The following is a 15701-nucleotide window of genomic DNA, read 5'->3' as shown; positions in this document are numbered from 1 at the left end:
CGAGAGAGAGAGAGAGAGAGAGAGAGAGAGAGAGAGAGAGAGAATAGTTCATAGTCACTGGATTCTATCATTTACTGGGAGTGTGGAGATTCACTTTAAGTTTACCCATCTGTGAAATGGGACTACGACCACACCCTACAAGAGTGGTTCTGTAAGATTTAAGTCAGATAATACATGTGGGTGGGTGAAAGGTCAACTTGGCAGGCTGTGTTTGGCCTCTGGCTGTCCTCAAGCCCCACGGCAATTTTGAATCTCAAATGGTGCCTCAGGCAAGTGGCTTCACATCCCTGCACTTCAGCTTTCTTCTTGGTAAAAGGGCATGACTCTTATTTTTGGGGTTAAATGGTGAGATGGGATAACACCACACCAGCCCCTTCTGGGTCATACCAGGGTTTGCACTGTACGTAGGTAGCGGGAGCAGTGGGTGTGGCCATTGAAATCAGCCAGGTCCGCAGCCGTATACCCATCGTGGTCGCGGACCTCCAGCCCCGCACCATTCACCGCGAGGATCTGGCAGCACTGTAGGGGGGCGGAGCATGCAGAGCTGGGTCCCTCGGCCTCCCTCGGGCACTCCAGAGAAGCTGCAAGGACAGCGCGCAGCCGCCAGAGGGCGACCGCAAACCCAGGCCCCGCCCCGCCCACGCCCCTCGCCCACTTTCCAGCCCCGCCCCTCTCGGGCCGCCCAGACCTCCAGTTCCCCGTTCTCAGCAGCGTCATGCAGCGGGGTCCCGCCCCACAGGTCCTGGGAGATCTCTGCGCCGTGCAGCAGGAGCCAGCTGAGCACTTTGGTGTGGCCGCGACTAGCTGCAAAGTGCATGGCCGTGGCGCCGTCGTGGTCCTGCTCCGAAAAGCTAACGTCCGCAAAGCTCACCTGTAGTGGGGCGGGGAAGAGGGCGGGGCTTGCTCTGGGCCCCTCCTGGCCCCGCCTCGGCCCCAGCAGGCCCCGCCCATTCCCGGCGCTGTCCCACCCGGTGGTCCACAGCTCACCAGCCACACCAGGACTGGGTTGTGGCCCATCTGCGCCGCAGCATGCAGGGGGGTCATGCCGTCTTGGGCGCGCAGGTGTGGATCTGCACTGCACTCCTGCACAAGGTACTTCGTCACTTCCAGGTGGCCCTCCTGGCACGCCAGGTACAGGGGCGTGGCACCGTTGTTGGTTTGGGCATTCACTCCCCTGCGAATAGGCAACACCCAGCGTGGGCTCTAGATGCCCACTGCACTCTCGTCAAAAGCCTCCTTCCACCCTAGACTGTCTCTGTGGAGTGCTGAAAGAGGGCAGGTGACAAAGAGGATTTGTCACAGGTTGTCCCTGAGTTCTTTGGCTCAGCCATACACTGCTGTTTCTAAGAGTGCCTCTCCACTCTCCTCCACCCCTCCTTATTTTTATTTTATTTTACTGTATTTTTCAGACAAGGACTTTCTATGTAGCCCTGGCTGTTCTTCCCAATGAAGACCAGGTTGGCCTCGAACTCACAAAGATCTGCTTGCCTCTGACTCTTTTTTTTTTTTTTTTTTCCGGAGCTGGGGACCGAACTCAGGGCCTTGTGCTTGCTAGGCAAGCGCTCCACCACTGAGCTAAGTCCCCAACCCCTTGCCTCTGACTCTTAAGTGTTGGTATTAAAAGCAGGCATCAACATGCCCAACTAAAATTTATTTTACCTTATAGTTATATTTACTTACCTTTTTATTGATTTTATTTTTTCCTCTTACTGAAAATAGACTCTTTTACCGTAAGTTATGTGTGTGTGTGTGTGTGTGTGTGTGTGTGTGTGTGTGTGTGTGTGGTGTCATGGCACAAGGCAGTCAGAGGACAGCTTTGGGAAGTCAATTGGTTCTCTCCTTCAACCATGTTGTTCCTGGTGATGGAACTTCGGGCATCACCCTTAGCTGCAAACACAGCAAACATTTTTACCCTTGGCACTATCTCACAAGCCTTAGACCCACCTTTAAGTTGGTCTCTATAAGGACATGATTACCTGGTTTCTTCTACCTTCTCAGCCACAGTAGCTATCACTGTGTGCCCCAACACTTGCTGTCTGAACTCCGCCTTCCTCAGGTGTCTCCCCATTTGGAACGGCCCACTCTTTCCTTCTAAAGACTCAGAACACACCCCTCCTCCCCGAAACTTTGTCCTTTCTCCTCACACCCTCTGGAGGCCCCTCCCACCTTGGGCCATTTCCTTTGGTAGCCTGGTATGTTCGGTTGGCTATAACTGTTACTGGCCTGCGCCTCTCCGAGGAAACTGATTTCCTAGAAGGCAGGGCTGGAGGTTTCCAACTAAAATACAGCATGCCCAATTAAATCTGAATGTCGGATGGACATCAAGTGGTATTCTAGTGTTTGCCCAGTACTGCACCCTGGGTTTCACAGTGGATGATGCTTTAATGATGTGCATGTATCTGTGTGTGGGTTTGTGTATAGGAATACAGGTGCCTGGGAAGCCAGAGGTATAAAATGACCATAGGCGGAGAATCCCAGGTGGGTTTGAAACTCAAACTTGGGTCCTCTGCAACAGTAGCAAGCGCTCTTAGCTACTGAGTTATCTCTCCAACACCCTGAGCAGCCTCAGATTTACTATATATTGGGCATTTATCTCAGAGTATGGTGCTAACAGGTATATCATTCATTTTAATTAATTAATTCTTAGTTTTTGTTTTTGTTTTTTGTTTTGTATTTTTTTTTTTTTTGGTTCTTTTTTTTCGGAGCTGGGGACTGAACCCAGGGCCTTGCGCTTCCTAGGCAAGCGCTCTACCACTGAGCTAAATCCCTAACCCCTTGTTTTGTTTTTTAAAGCAGGGTTTCTCTTTGTAGCCCTGGCTGTCCTGGAACCTTCTCTGTTTGTGGATGAGGCTGACCTCAGACCCAGAGACCCACCCACCTTTGCCTTCTGAGTGCTGGGATTAAAGGCATGTTCCACCATGCCTCTTTTTAATGTTTTAATAACTTTTTTTAAAAGATTTATTTCGGGGTTGGGGATTTGGCTCAGAGGTAGAGCGCTTGCCTAGCAACCGCAAGGCCCTGGGTTCGGTCCCCAGCTCTGAAAAAAAGAAAAAAAAAAAAAGATTTATTTCATGTATGTCAGTACACTGTAGCTGTCATCAGACACACCAGAAGGTGGCGCCAGATCCCCACTACAGATGGTTGTGAGCCACCATGTGTTGCTGGGAATTGAACTCAGGACCTCTGGAAGAGCAGCCAGTGCTCTTAACCATTGAACCATCTCTCCAGCCCTTCTTAATGTTTTAAAAGATTTATTTATTCTACCTTATGTGTATGAATGCTTCGCCTGTGTGTACGTGTGTGCACCAAAGAGGTCAAAAGAGGGCGCTTTCTGAAACTGGAGTTACAGATTGTTGTGAACTTTTAACTGGGTGCCGGGAATCAAACTTGGGTACTTCAATAGAGCAGCCAGTGATCTTAACCACTGAGCCACCTCTCCAGTTCGGATAAGTCCTGTTGTTATTCCCACTTCAGAGAATAGTAAATGGGATAGGAACACACAGGTATCTGTGGGATGCATGCCTGTGGAATGTGGCCCACTGTAGGCACACAGATAGTGAAGTGGGGAGAGCAGGTGGGACCTGGACTTTGTGGTCCCCATTATGGTCTAGCTTTGGATAATTACTAGTCCTTATCCTTGCTTTCCCAGCTCAGCCCCGGTACCCCACTTGGGTACCAGGAACCCAGCCCCACAGGTGAGATGCAATCCAAGAGTACTGAATCTGCCTTAGCTACTAGGCTGGTACCGGTTTGGACTTTCCAAGGTGCAGTTACCAAGAATGGACACTAGGTGGAGCCATAAGCTACTCCAGACCCATCACCTGCCCATTCAGGTCTGTATACTCAAGCTGGGGGATGGGGGTGGGGTGGGGTGGGTGGGGGTAGGGTGTCCATCCTGATACTCTGTGATTAGCCCTGACATCACAGGGCTCTCCAGCCTCTCATATTCCCACCCAAGATTATTCTCCGTAGCTAAGAATCCAGAGCGTCGGGGCTGGGGATTTAGCTCAGCGGTAGAGCGCTTACCTAGGAAGCGCAAGGCCCTGGGTTCGGTCCCCAGCTCCGGAAAAAAAAAAAAAACCAAAAAAAAAAAAAAAAAAAAAAAAAGAATCCAGAGCGTCAATCTGGCTCATCAAGCCCCTCCCTCATCCATCCAATGGCGTGCATGTCCCTCCTCCGCTACCTGGCTAATGCACCATCCCCTTTGTCACTGCAACATGATTTAGGTCCTTGCTCCTGCCGAGGCAAGCATGCCTTCTTCTCCTTACCCACCATCCTCCCAGCAGCCCCGCTTCTCAACCTACATCCCTGACCCCAAAGCCTCTCTCCCAGGTTGTATACCGCGCCCTATCCCCCGCCCCTTGGTTCCCATTTCTTGTCTCTCCTGACTCCTTGGTGTGGTCATCCTTCCCTAACCCTGACACAAGGCTGTCGCTTGGTGATATCACATTGAATCTGGCTCTTTAGATGTCTGGGGGCAAATAGGTACCACAGCATGTTGTCCCCAGCACGTCACCCATGTCAAGAGCAAAGTGAAGTCTGGGGATGTAGTCGGCATTACAATGCCTTCCTACATATGAAATGTTCTGGGTTTCCAGACTCAGCAACACACTCGTGCACACTCACACTCGCGTGCCCACTCACACGCGCCTGCGCTCACACACGTGCACACCAAGCATCCTGGTACATTTCTATCATCCCAGCACTTGGGAGGCTATGACAGCATGATTACCGAGAAAACTCCATATCTAAGAACCTAAACTAAAATGAAATGGAAAATAAAGATCAAAACCATCCAGGCAGGGCCTGGATGACACAGGGCAGGCAGGAGACCCAGCCGTCAGCTGCACACCTGTTTTCCAGAACCTCGCTGGCTCATGGCTCCAGCCTACAATCCCAGCAGCATCTTCGCCCCCACACACTAGTGTGTCGGGAACAGCCTGCTGAATTTTTCATGACCGACACTCAGCAGCCTGAATTATTCACCCCCCACCCCCGTAACCAAGGTACAGTGAGTTCTGGGGTCCTGGGGAGTGGAGGCCAAAGGGGGTGACCCTTAGGGCTTGCTGGGTTTTCAAGGTAGGAGAAGCAGTTTAAACAACAAAGAAAGCTGGACTCTCTATGAGCCTTGCCCTTCCAGCACCTTCTAGTTGGCAGGTAGCCACCATTTAGGAGTATCCAGCTACCTAGAAGGAACTAGGCATTGGAACCCACTTCCTCCCGACAGCTGCTGGCTGCCACTCCCAGCAGAGGCTTGGCACCCATCCTCACCTGCCCTCAAGGCTTCTATTGAGGAGTGGGAGGCTCAGGGCATGGGGCACCTCTGCTGATGGCCCCGAGAAAGGGTGCAACAGTTCTCATCTTGCTTGGTATAGAGGTGAGAGAAATGCAGGCTCCCTCAGACTCACTGAAGAAAAATCACAAAGCTATGGATAGGCATAAGGAAAGAGCTCAGTCTGGTCTACATAGCGAGTTCTGGGCCAGCAAAAGCTACATAGACAGACCCTCTCTTAATTTTCAAAAATGATTACTGACTGATAACCACAACTTTTAATGCAAGAGTTACTTCATTACCAAGCCTAGAAATTACCAAGTTTCACAGCCTTCCCCTATCCAATCCTTCTTATGGTCTTGAGGGTGGATTTTAACACTGTTCCCCTTTCGCAAATGAGGACACAAAGGCCAGGAAGGGCTAAGATCATTTGATACAAAGTAGACAAAACTATGATGTGAGCCCTAGTCAGAGAGAGAGAGAGAGAGAGAGAGAGAGAGAGAGACAGAGAGAGAGACAGAGAGAGAGACAGAGAGAGAGACAGAGAGAGAGACAGAGAGAGAGAGAGAGAGAGAGCGCAGCTGCAGCTATGCTGTGTCCACACCTTTCTTACCCGTCTGTCTGTCGGTCTGTCTGTCTCCCTCTGCACATAGGCCTCTACCCTCCTCTCAGGAACCCCTTTACTAGTGAGCTCAGGTATGCATGGGCCGGGGAGCAGACAAGGGCCAAGGAGAACCAGGTTCAAGTGCCACCTCCCTCAAGCTGGGACACAGTGTCCCTTTCTGAATTCTCAGACCCATGGTTGGTTGGGATGATGCTCCTTCTTTGTCTGATAGGATGAGCCAGGGCCAGTGGGGCAGGCAGCAGGTTAGTCTGCTTGTCCTGTGTGTGTGTGTGTGTGTGTGTGTGTGTGTGTGTGTGTGTGTGTGTGTGTGTTCATGCCTGGCTCTCCTAGCCCCTAGACTCCACTCATCACTATTCCCCAGTCACCGTGAGACCCCAGGACAGGATCCTTTGCCCTCTGCAGCCTCAGTTTCCTCCTGGGGTAAGAGAGTGCCGCTCTCTAACCTCTCATAAGCTTCTGTGGGTCAACCTTAAAGCAGCTTGTGAAGTGTCTTCTGGGGGAGGGGGTGTTGGGCCTCCCAGTGACTGCCCTCTCCCCGGCCTCACATAGCCATTGTCTAGTTAAAACCTCTCCTGACTGGCTGAGCACTACTCACAGGAGGGTGAACACCCTTCCCACCACCTGCTCCTTGGCCACCCACAGGTTCATTTGTGCACAGAACAGCTTCTGAAACTCTAAATGTTCCCATCCCACCTCCAGGTCAGCCATGTTGGGAAAGGACAAGCTCTCGAGAGATGGTTTCACACACTCCAGGTTGAACGTAGCCAAGGATAGCCCTTGAACTTTTAATCCTGTAGGCCTAGACTACCACTCTGTTTATATGGTTCTGGGGATGCAATACAGGGCTTTAACATTCAACCACTGAACCACACTAAGACTCCCTATTTAAAGATTTATTATTTTTATTTTCTGTGTATGTGTGAGAGCCCAAATGTTTGTATGCACACCACATGCATGCAGGTACCCACAGAGGGCAGAAGAGGGCACCAGATACACTGGAACTTGAACTACGGGTGGTTGTGAGCCATTATGTGGAGGCTGGGAACCAAACTCAGGTCCTCTGCAAAAGCAGCCAGTGCTCTTAACCACTGAGCCATCTCTCCAGCTCCACTACTCCCTCTCCTTCTGGACCCTAAACTCTGGAGTTTGAAAACGCTACTCCAAAATTCCCTGCTGCTCTGAGCAATGACCTTAGAGCATAAGTGGTTTGTGGTTTTCCTCCTGGGCAATAAGATGTGATTTGAACAAAGAAGCCATTCTGTCAGAAGAGGGAGTGTTAGTCTATTTCTGAGGGCTTCTGAGAAATCTGTTCTAACTTATGCCAGCGTACAGCTAGGGCTACCACAAAAAAACAAGGAGTGATCAGTCAGGCTTTGGTCAAAGGGTAAAATTTCTTACTCTTTTGCTGCCAGGAACATCTGCCCTGAGGGAGGTCAGGAAGTCTTTACATACAAGTGTTTGTCAATCACAACTCCAATTTATGCTAAGAGCTTGGCCCAGGGAGGGGGAAAAAAACCCACAGACTTGTTTTAAGGAAGGTACTAGACCAGTTCACTGGTGTCCTGGTCCACCAGCAAGCCTGGCTCAACTTCATTGTCAGGTTAACTAGACTTAGAATCACCGAGGAGACACCTCTGGGCGAGATGTGAGGACGGTTACAGAGAGGTTTAGCTGAGATGGGAAGTGGCCCTATGATCTGGGGTCCTGACCTGTTGGAAATTGGAAGAAAGCGGGGAGCCAGCTGAGCACCACATTCAACTCTCTGTTTCCTGACTGTGGACATGTCACCTCAGGTTCCTACTGACTTGCTTGCCTCCCCCCTCCCTCCCCAGTAACGGACTATATCTCCTCTTAAACTACAGGTCAAATCCTTCTGCTAGTTGCTTTTGTTAGTAGTTTGTCACAGCAACGGAAACAATGTATACACCTGTGACATTTCCAGCACTTGCATCTCTCCCAACCTCCACGAGATTCTCAACTCTGATGCCCCCAGCCGCGGCCACGCCCCAACAGCGGGGGCGGGGTTTCCTGCCATGGCCACGCCCCCACTGCGAGCTCTGCCATGGCCACGCCCTCTTAGCGGAGCTCTGCGCTGCTGATCCCCTCTTACTGGGGTATCTTCAGGAGAGGCCTTTCCTGTCTCCTCAACTTAAAGGACACCCCATGGCCTCCTACCAAACAGTCCAGTTTTACTGCGTGGCACGTATCTCCCTTGTATTCTTCTCTTGTTCGTTTGTTTAGTTCGTTCCGTGAACATATATGCTTAGGACAGACCTGCAAACCGATATACCTGTGAATGGAAGAGTTCTGAACAAGCTGGGGGAACTGTAGATCCCCAGTGCTGGTGGGCTGGGCAAAGAGTTTACACCTATTTGGTGAGTGTATATGTATGAAGAAGCAGCCAGGCCAGGAGCTCTGTGCCCACCGTGGCCTCCGCCTCTCAGGTAGAGTGGGTCCACTTGCCGAATGGGCACAGGGAGATGAAGACGAGAAGTTCCATCTAAAGGCACAGGCAGTAACTTGTCACCAGGCATAGACCCAGGATTCCAGACTCATCAATCAGCAAACAAAGGCCCAACTGTGGCGTGGCAGTCACTGGGCCCACACGGTGAGGAAGATAAGCCTGTAGCTTCATTAGTCATGGAGTTCAATAGAAAGAAAACACACAGAGAGACATGTAGGACAGTGTCCAAAGATGATAAGGGCCCAGGAGCCTGAGAGAAAGACCTCAGATCCTTCCCCTCTCTCCAGTCTTAAAGCTCAAAGTCAGGGTGAAGCCCAGATTCCCCCATCCCACCGCCCAAAGCAGACATGGCAAAGGCAGAGGGGATGGGGTGGGGGTGGGGCGCTTGGATTCAAGAACGCTGTCGGGCTGGAGAGATGGCTCAGTGGTTAAGAGCACTGACTGTTCTTCCCGAGGTCCTGAGTTCAAATCCCAGCAACCACATGGTGGCTCACAACCATCTGTAATGAGATCTGATGCCCTCTTCTGATGTGTCTGAAGACAGCTACAGTGTACTCATACATAATAAATAAATAAAATTTATAAAAAAAAAAAAAAGCACTGAGGTCCTGAGTTCAATTCCCAACAACATGGTGGCTCACAACCATCTGTAATGGGGATCTGATACCCTCTTCTGGTGTGTCTGAAGACAGCTACAATGTACTCATATACATGAAATAAATAAAGAAAGAAAGAAAGAAAGAGAGAGAGAGAGAGAGAAAGCAATCAAGCAAAGATGTCTGCCAGCCCTTTGAGCCTTTTGCCCCGGGTGGGGTTGCAGACATTATATGTACAGTGAGTTACTTGTGTCCCTGGCCAGGACTGTCAGTCCACCCGTCTCCCTCACTCCCAGGCACAGCCTCCAGGACTCCCAGATTAGGGGTCTCCTTTCTGCAGGTACAGTACTCAGAGGAAAACCCTCTCGAGCTGGAGGAGGGGTTCTACAGCAACTTCCGTTTCTGGAAAGATTCAGTCCAGTGAACTGGGGTGGACTAGAGAAAAGAGTACAGTGTGTCCCTGTGAGCTCTGTGCAGTGCCCCCAAGGTGTAGACCTGCGCTCACCAGGCCCTTCCCAAAGCTGCCCAGCCACCCAGATCCCCCGTGACCTGTCAGCACAAACCCATGGTTACCCAGAGTCTCCCTGGGTAGGATCGAGTTTCCCACAGGTAGGGATGGCACCCTTCCTCCCTCACTGAGGCACCAGAGAGAGCTGAGCCCTTGTGAATAATTTACAATCCTTCACAGCAGGCCTGGGAGCCTGAAGAGAGCAGGGAGCCACAGCTTCAGGGTAGGCTGTGGGGTCCTCTTATTGGACTCTGTAGTCCTGGAGAGTCCCACAGCCACGGTCAGAGGTTACATGGGCACACCAGCCCCTGACCCCAGTTCCTAATGTTCCCTCTTGCCTGAGCTCAGCCTGGCATCCATACAAAGGTCCCTCCCCTTTTTTTTTTTTTTTTTTTTTTTTTTCCGGAGCTGGGGACCGAACCCAATGCCCTAGGCAAGCGTTTACCACTGAGCTAAATCCTCAACCCCGGTCCCTCCTTCTTATCAACCTGGTCACACACCACGGCAGGGATCGGAGCCCAGGTCCTCTGTCTAATTCCCTGAGATTCATGGGGACTTCTGGATGGTCTGGCGGTTCCTCAAAGAGGTCATTTGGCAGTGAGTCAGCACCAGGGCCCAATCTTACTCAGCACTTGGCATGGCCTGGGAGGGGTCGGGGTATCCAAGGGCTTTAACTCACAAGTGTCACGGCAACGCTGCTGGAGTCTTTCTACACGTGGGAATCTCAGCCCATGATGGAGGATTCTAGGTTTGTCATTAGTGGGCTTCTCACTAAAGTGGAGCCAAGGGGCTAGTAGTTCTCATTAGAACCTGATGAGCAGGCTTGGTGCCCAGAACATTGCCACCAGCCTAGACCTCTAGCTACACTGTGTTTGAAGGAGAGTGATTATAGTATATGACCTGTCCTCTTAGGAACTCAGTGTCCTGTGCTTAAAAGTGAGGGAGTGTGACGGGCACGTCAGAACCATAGCCTTGGGGTCCAGGACATGCCACAGGTATGGCCTGGCTCCAATCTGAAGGGTCTAACAGGAGTCTAGGCCAAGGCTTTCTAGGGCCGCCGATGGTGGCAGGTCAGAGCACACACTCAAAGGTCTCTGGGGCCACTGGCTCTCACATGTCCTTCAGCCCTGCCTTCTGAATATCTTCACCTCAGTGGCCACCAAATGGCTATGGGGAAAAGCCACCCCAGCAGAGCTCCTGTTGGTCCACCCACCCAATGTCAGTCAGGGGAACCCTTGCCAGGAGTCAAACAGACTCATCCTTCCTGTCCAGAGCTAAGGAGACCACGGGTGCCTGCCCTTCAAGGCCTATGTCCACACCAGTGTCTGTCTGTCCTGTATGGACACGCTGGCCTCCAGCATGCTCCCTAGTGGACAGTCGGCCTGAGGCAACGTCAGAAATGGATGGGTGATGGTTCTAACCCCCCTCACCTTGCAGCCATTTTCCTCCTGAAGCTGGCTCTGCCTACTTAGACAGATGCCAGTCAGAGCCCTCACCCCCACATCCTGATGGTGGCTGCTTACATCCTAAACCTTTAGGGAAAGCCCGTGTCCTTTCCCAGAGGCCCCTGTCCCCACAGCACACCTAACACCTGGCTGCCTCCTTCCCCAGACTGTCAAGGGCCACTTTGCTCTGCTGTGACTCTGCATGCCCTCCCTGCCCCCAACCTGTCCCAGGAGCTCCCAGTCATTTAGATTGGGGTCCCAGAAAGGCCTCCCCACCAGTAGCAGGACTGGGTTGAGAGGCCACAAAACTGGAAGATTCTCCAGAGGTGGCCTGCTCAGGGCTCTGGGGATAGGAGGGCTGCTCTCTCCTTACCTTCTCCCTGCCTAAGTCGGGTCTAGAAGGCGCTCATGACTCATCTCCCTACAAACAGTCGTCTCAGAGCTGGGGATGGCCACCTGCTGCAGCCAAGAGAGTGACCTGGCCTGCGTGCCCAGTATATCAAACGCAAGAATAATCAGCAAGGGAGCGGGCATGAGGAGCACCTGCTCGCAGGGTGGGAAGCAGAGGCCGTGGCCCTGATGGGCTGGGTGGAAGGGAGTTGATTCACTTTGGCTGGATCTCTTAGGTCTGGGCCTCTGAACCCCCGATGGCCGCTGACACAGGCACTGCTAGAGACTACTGCAGTAGCCTCTAGGCACTCCTCAGAGCGTTAGCCTCTGTACCCAGAGACCCCCCCTGAGGGGAAAAGTCCTAACGTCACGTGTGGTATCACAAGCCTGTAATGTCAGCCCCTGGGGAAGAGGTGGGCAGAAAGAGCAAGTATTCTTAGTCTAGGCATGGTAGTCATTCAGGAGGCAGAGGCAGAGGCAGGGGCAGGGGCAGGGGCAGGGGCAGGGGCAGGGGCAGGGGCAGAGGCAGAGGCAGAGGCAGAGGCAGAGGCAGAGGCAGAGGCAGAGGCAGAGGCAGAGGCAGAGGCAGGGGCAGGCAGATCTCTGTGAGTTTGAGGCCACCCTGGTCTACAGAGTAAGTTCTAGGCCAACCAGGGACATATCTCACCATAAACAAACCAAAAACCAAATAAAAGAAAGAATACGGAAGGGGCTGGAGAGATGGCTCAGAGGTTAAGAGCACTGACTGCTCTTCCAGAGGTCCTGAGTTCAATTCCCAGCAACCACATGGTGGCTCACAACCATCTGTGTTGAGATCAGATGCCCTCTTCTGGCCTGTAGGCACACATGCAGGCAGAAAGCTGTATGACGTATACATAATAAAGAAACAGATTTTTTTGTGGGGGGGGAGGAAAAAATATAGATCAGGAATTCAAGGCCCTTTAGTTATAAGCAAGTTTGGGGCCAGCCTGAGCTGCATGAGATCCCATTAAAAAACATCCTGGCCCGGAAGTGGAGCTCCGCAGTGGACTTCTTGCATGTGCAAGGTCCCAGATTTAATCCCCAGCACCGAAACAAAGCAATAACTGGAAAGAAAGTCCTTACTCAGGGTAGTGCCCGACGAGAAGCTTCATGGAGGGGAGATCTCCTTTGGCGGCAGCGTAGTGAATAGGCAGGGCGCCCGTGTCCGTGGTGATGGCAGAGTTCGCACCGCCCTGGTACAGCAGCCAGTTCACCACATCCGGGTGGCCAAAGCGGGCAGCCAGGTGCAGGACCGTGGCACCAGAGTTATCTTTTTCCTGTGGACGAGAGCTACTTAGAACCCTAGAGCCCAAACCCGCTCTTGCCAGTGCAGGCCTCTCTCAGGAGGGCGGCAAGTCCGTGTGCTTCGGCTAAGTCTAGTTCAGCTGGCTTTTGGGGTGAACTAGATCCTAGGAATTCAGATCCTGCCTCTGTCCTTAGGCAACTCCTGGCTGGCTTTGACCCTCAGGTCATAGGCAGCAGCCTCATGTAGGTCTCTTGGAGGTCTTCAGGGCGTGATGGACAGTTGCAAGGACACAAGAGGCTTCCAACACAGCAGGATCATAGCAGGAGTCTGGGGACAGTCTGGGCATAGGCCTGGCACCCAGGGAACATTGTGGGGCAGAGCAAGGCCAGGAAGGATGACTCGTGTAGGCTAGCCCACCAGGCTGGCATTAGGATCTCCCTGCTTCCAACCCTTGTTCCTCCTCTTCCTCATTCCCAGGTGTCTCTTGCAAGGGACAGAGGCTTCCACCTCCAATAACCCAACCCCCACACAAGAAGCCGCCCTCCAGTAGACTCCCATGCACATGGCTTCAGGAACAAGCTGTGTTCTTGTGCTGTGGAGGAAGAAGAGATTGCTGGGCACTGGTCAGCAGGGCCTGGGGCAGCCAGCCAATGGCGTAGGTGTGTACCAGACGAAGGCTCCTTGAGAGGCTAGGTAAAACCCCTACAGACACCTTCTGGGTTTGGACCTGTTCTTCATATATACCTACGGTGTCTCTCTTTGGGGAAGGGGCTGTTCACGGGCAGGGAGAGAAGCTCCCAGTCCCCTCCCGCCCCACGCCCAGATCTCTGGACTTGGTCTGCTGCATTTGAGATTGGCGTTATCCCAGGACCCCACAACCTGTCTCTCAGCATCGAGCACTCAGACATCAGGGATGGTTGGGATTAGAAAAAAAAGTGTGGAGCATCTGTGAGAGGTGACCGACCGGGAAGTAAGGTCTCTCCTCCTCTCCCTACAGGGAGAAGATACCACAGAGACACAAGGCATAGAGACTCCGAGGTAAGGGGATCTCAGCAGGAAGACTCCCGATAGGAGAAAGGGATGCAGCGGGTTGGCTTCCCATCCCTCAGGCAGAGGCAGAGAGGATGATGGGACAGAAAGCACTGGCAAGAAGGAACTAAGACGCTGGAGGTCCCCGCTGTGTGTTGCAGGTGTGTGTAAGCTTGCTCAGTCTGTTCCCCGGAGCTCAGGCATGGGCAACTAGAGGCGGCCTAAGTGAGACCACAGTGATGGAGATCTGGTGTCTTAGTTCTTGAGAAAGGCCCTCTCTCTCCACTGGCCTTAGGGATATGGACTCTAGGGCATCCCTGTAGCTCGAGGCTTCTGCACAATGACAGCAGTATGAAGTCAGTGGTCTAAGTTCAAGGTACCATCAGCTGAGTAGACCTTGGGAGCCTCATGTGCTGGGGTCTACAACCTAAGTCGTTTATCTCTGGGCCAGACAGAACCAGAGATGGAGGTCAACTCTCCCAACCGGGCTCTGCCCCCAGCTTCCTGGGAGTAGAGGACAGGACACAAGGTTACTCGTTCCTTCCACCTCCTGTGTGGTGATAAGAGAGGCTTCCGGCCAGTGCTGGGCTTGGAGTCAGGGAGGCAGCTACCTCCCAAGAGAGCCCAAGGAGTGGACCATGTGGCTGCGGGCCACATGGCTAGGGACTCCTGATAACAAGGCCAGGAGATAAGGGAAGGAGAGAATCTCCCAGAAAGATGGGGAGGTGGAGCTTGCCCCCCAAGGACAGCAGGTGGGAGCTGTCTTGGATTTTGCTAGGCCACTGCAGACTAGATGGAGACTGGCTCTCACCCCTTCCATGTGCAGCTAACCCAGGGGGCTGTTTTTGTTTGTTTGGTTGATTTTGGTTTTTTAAGACGGGGTCTCACTCTGTACCCCAGGCTGACTTCAAAGTCACAGCAATCCCCCTGCCTCAGTCTCCCGAGTGCTGTGATTACAGATGTGAGCCATTCAGTGGTCACTGTCAGCTGGAAATCGGATACGCTCCCTCTCTTAGCAGGCCGCTCAGGCAACCAGAATATCATCCCAGTTCCTTACCTCAGCCTAGGAGATCCTCTAGGCCTGGCCTGGTGGCCTCCCATCCCCACCCCTCTCCATCACCCTGATCTCCCCAGTCTTCTTCCAGCACAAGAATGTGCACACCACAGGAGGACGTCTCCCTTCTTTTCTCTGTGCTGAGGGCTCTGCTCGGCTCATCAGCCAGGACTCCTGCTGGTAGGTCACACCCCTCAGTGACACCAGGCACAAAGATCCAGGTTGGGCTGAGAAGTGAGGACCCCCAAAGTTGCTCATGTCCTTGGGCCCTCTTATGCCCTTAGGAGAGCTCCTCCACCTCATGTCCCGCTGCCTTTGTCCCTGACTTAGTGGTATATGCATCTTGGCCTGGGGGGATTTCTGAGACCCTTCGTATTCTCAATCCAGACCTGAGCCTGGTGGCCCTGGGTTTCTAATTTGGCAGCCAAGGCCCATCACGGCCCCGCCTTCTTCCATCCTGGGTCACTCCCTCCAGAGAGATCTCTGCCTTCCCTAGGAGATACCAGCCTAACAGAGTCCAGCTCCCCGCACGATCCCTGCTCCCCCAACCCCCGGGTTTTCCTAATATCAAGCAGCCAGGAATCTAGCCAAGTCCTCAATCTTAGGGGCCCACCTTATCTAAAGCCTTTTGGAAAGAGAAAAGTGCAGGGCTCAGCCTAGCCACGAGCACGTCTATTTTACCCATCCTTGAGCCACAGGAGGGCTAGAGTCCTCTTTGGGCCCAAGCCGTCTCTTAGAGTGAACTCACCTGCACCCTGCAGCCACCCTGTGTGAGCAGCCACTGCAGGCAAGAGAGGTAGCCCGTGGCAGCGGCATCATGGGCTGGTGTGGCGCCGTTGCGCGCGCGGGACACAGCTGGGAGGGCAACCTCCTCCACCAGGTAGCGCAAACAGTGCAGCTTGCCTGAGCGGGCCGCATGGTGCACCGGCAGGGCGTCTAGCGGGTCGCGCAGAGAAGGCCCCAGCAGGCCGGCGGCGTGCAGGGACCTCAGCACGTCCAGGTCGCCCCTCCGTGCCGCCTGCATCGCCTGTTCCAGGGCCATTGTGTCACC

At 53.0% G+C, this 15701-nt stretch overlaps 1 protein-coding gene across 2 annotated transcripts in view; it reads right to left on the bottom strand.

The window, feature by feature from the left end:
* The window catches only part of Espn (espin), a 33035-nt gene extending 17334 nt beyond the window's left edge, over positions 1-15701 (bottom strand). Inside the window, exons 1-5 of one of the 2 annotated variants that reach the window (XM_032893953.1) lie at positions 15399-15701; positions 12405-12598; positions 988-1174; positions 689-871; positions 388-519 (exon numbers count right to left, since the gene is read on the bottom strand). In XM_032893953.1, coding sequence (XP_032749844.1) covers positions 388-519; positions 689-871; positions 988-1174; positions 12405-12598; positions 15399-15692 — 990 coding nt within the window. In that variant the 5' untranslated portion in view covers positions 15693-15701. The remainder of the gene's footprint in view (positions 1-387; positions 520-688; positions 872-987; positions 1175-12404; positions 12599-15398) is intronic. The other variant, XM_032893961.1, reaches the window with a different exon arrangement.

Source organism: Rattus rattus, chromosome 1 (genome assembly GCF_011064425.1).
Source record: "Rattus rattus isolate New Zealand chromosome 1, Rrattus_CSIRO_v1, whole genome shotgun sequence".
Lineage (NCBI taxonomy): Eukaryota > Metazoa > Chordata > Mammalia > Rodentia > Muridae > Rattus > Rattus rattus.
The sequence above is the reverse complement of the archived record's forward strand: the minus strand, read 5'-3'. Positions and strand labels throughout refer to the sequence as shown.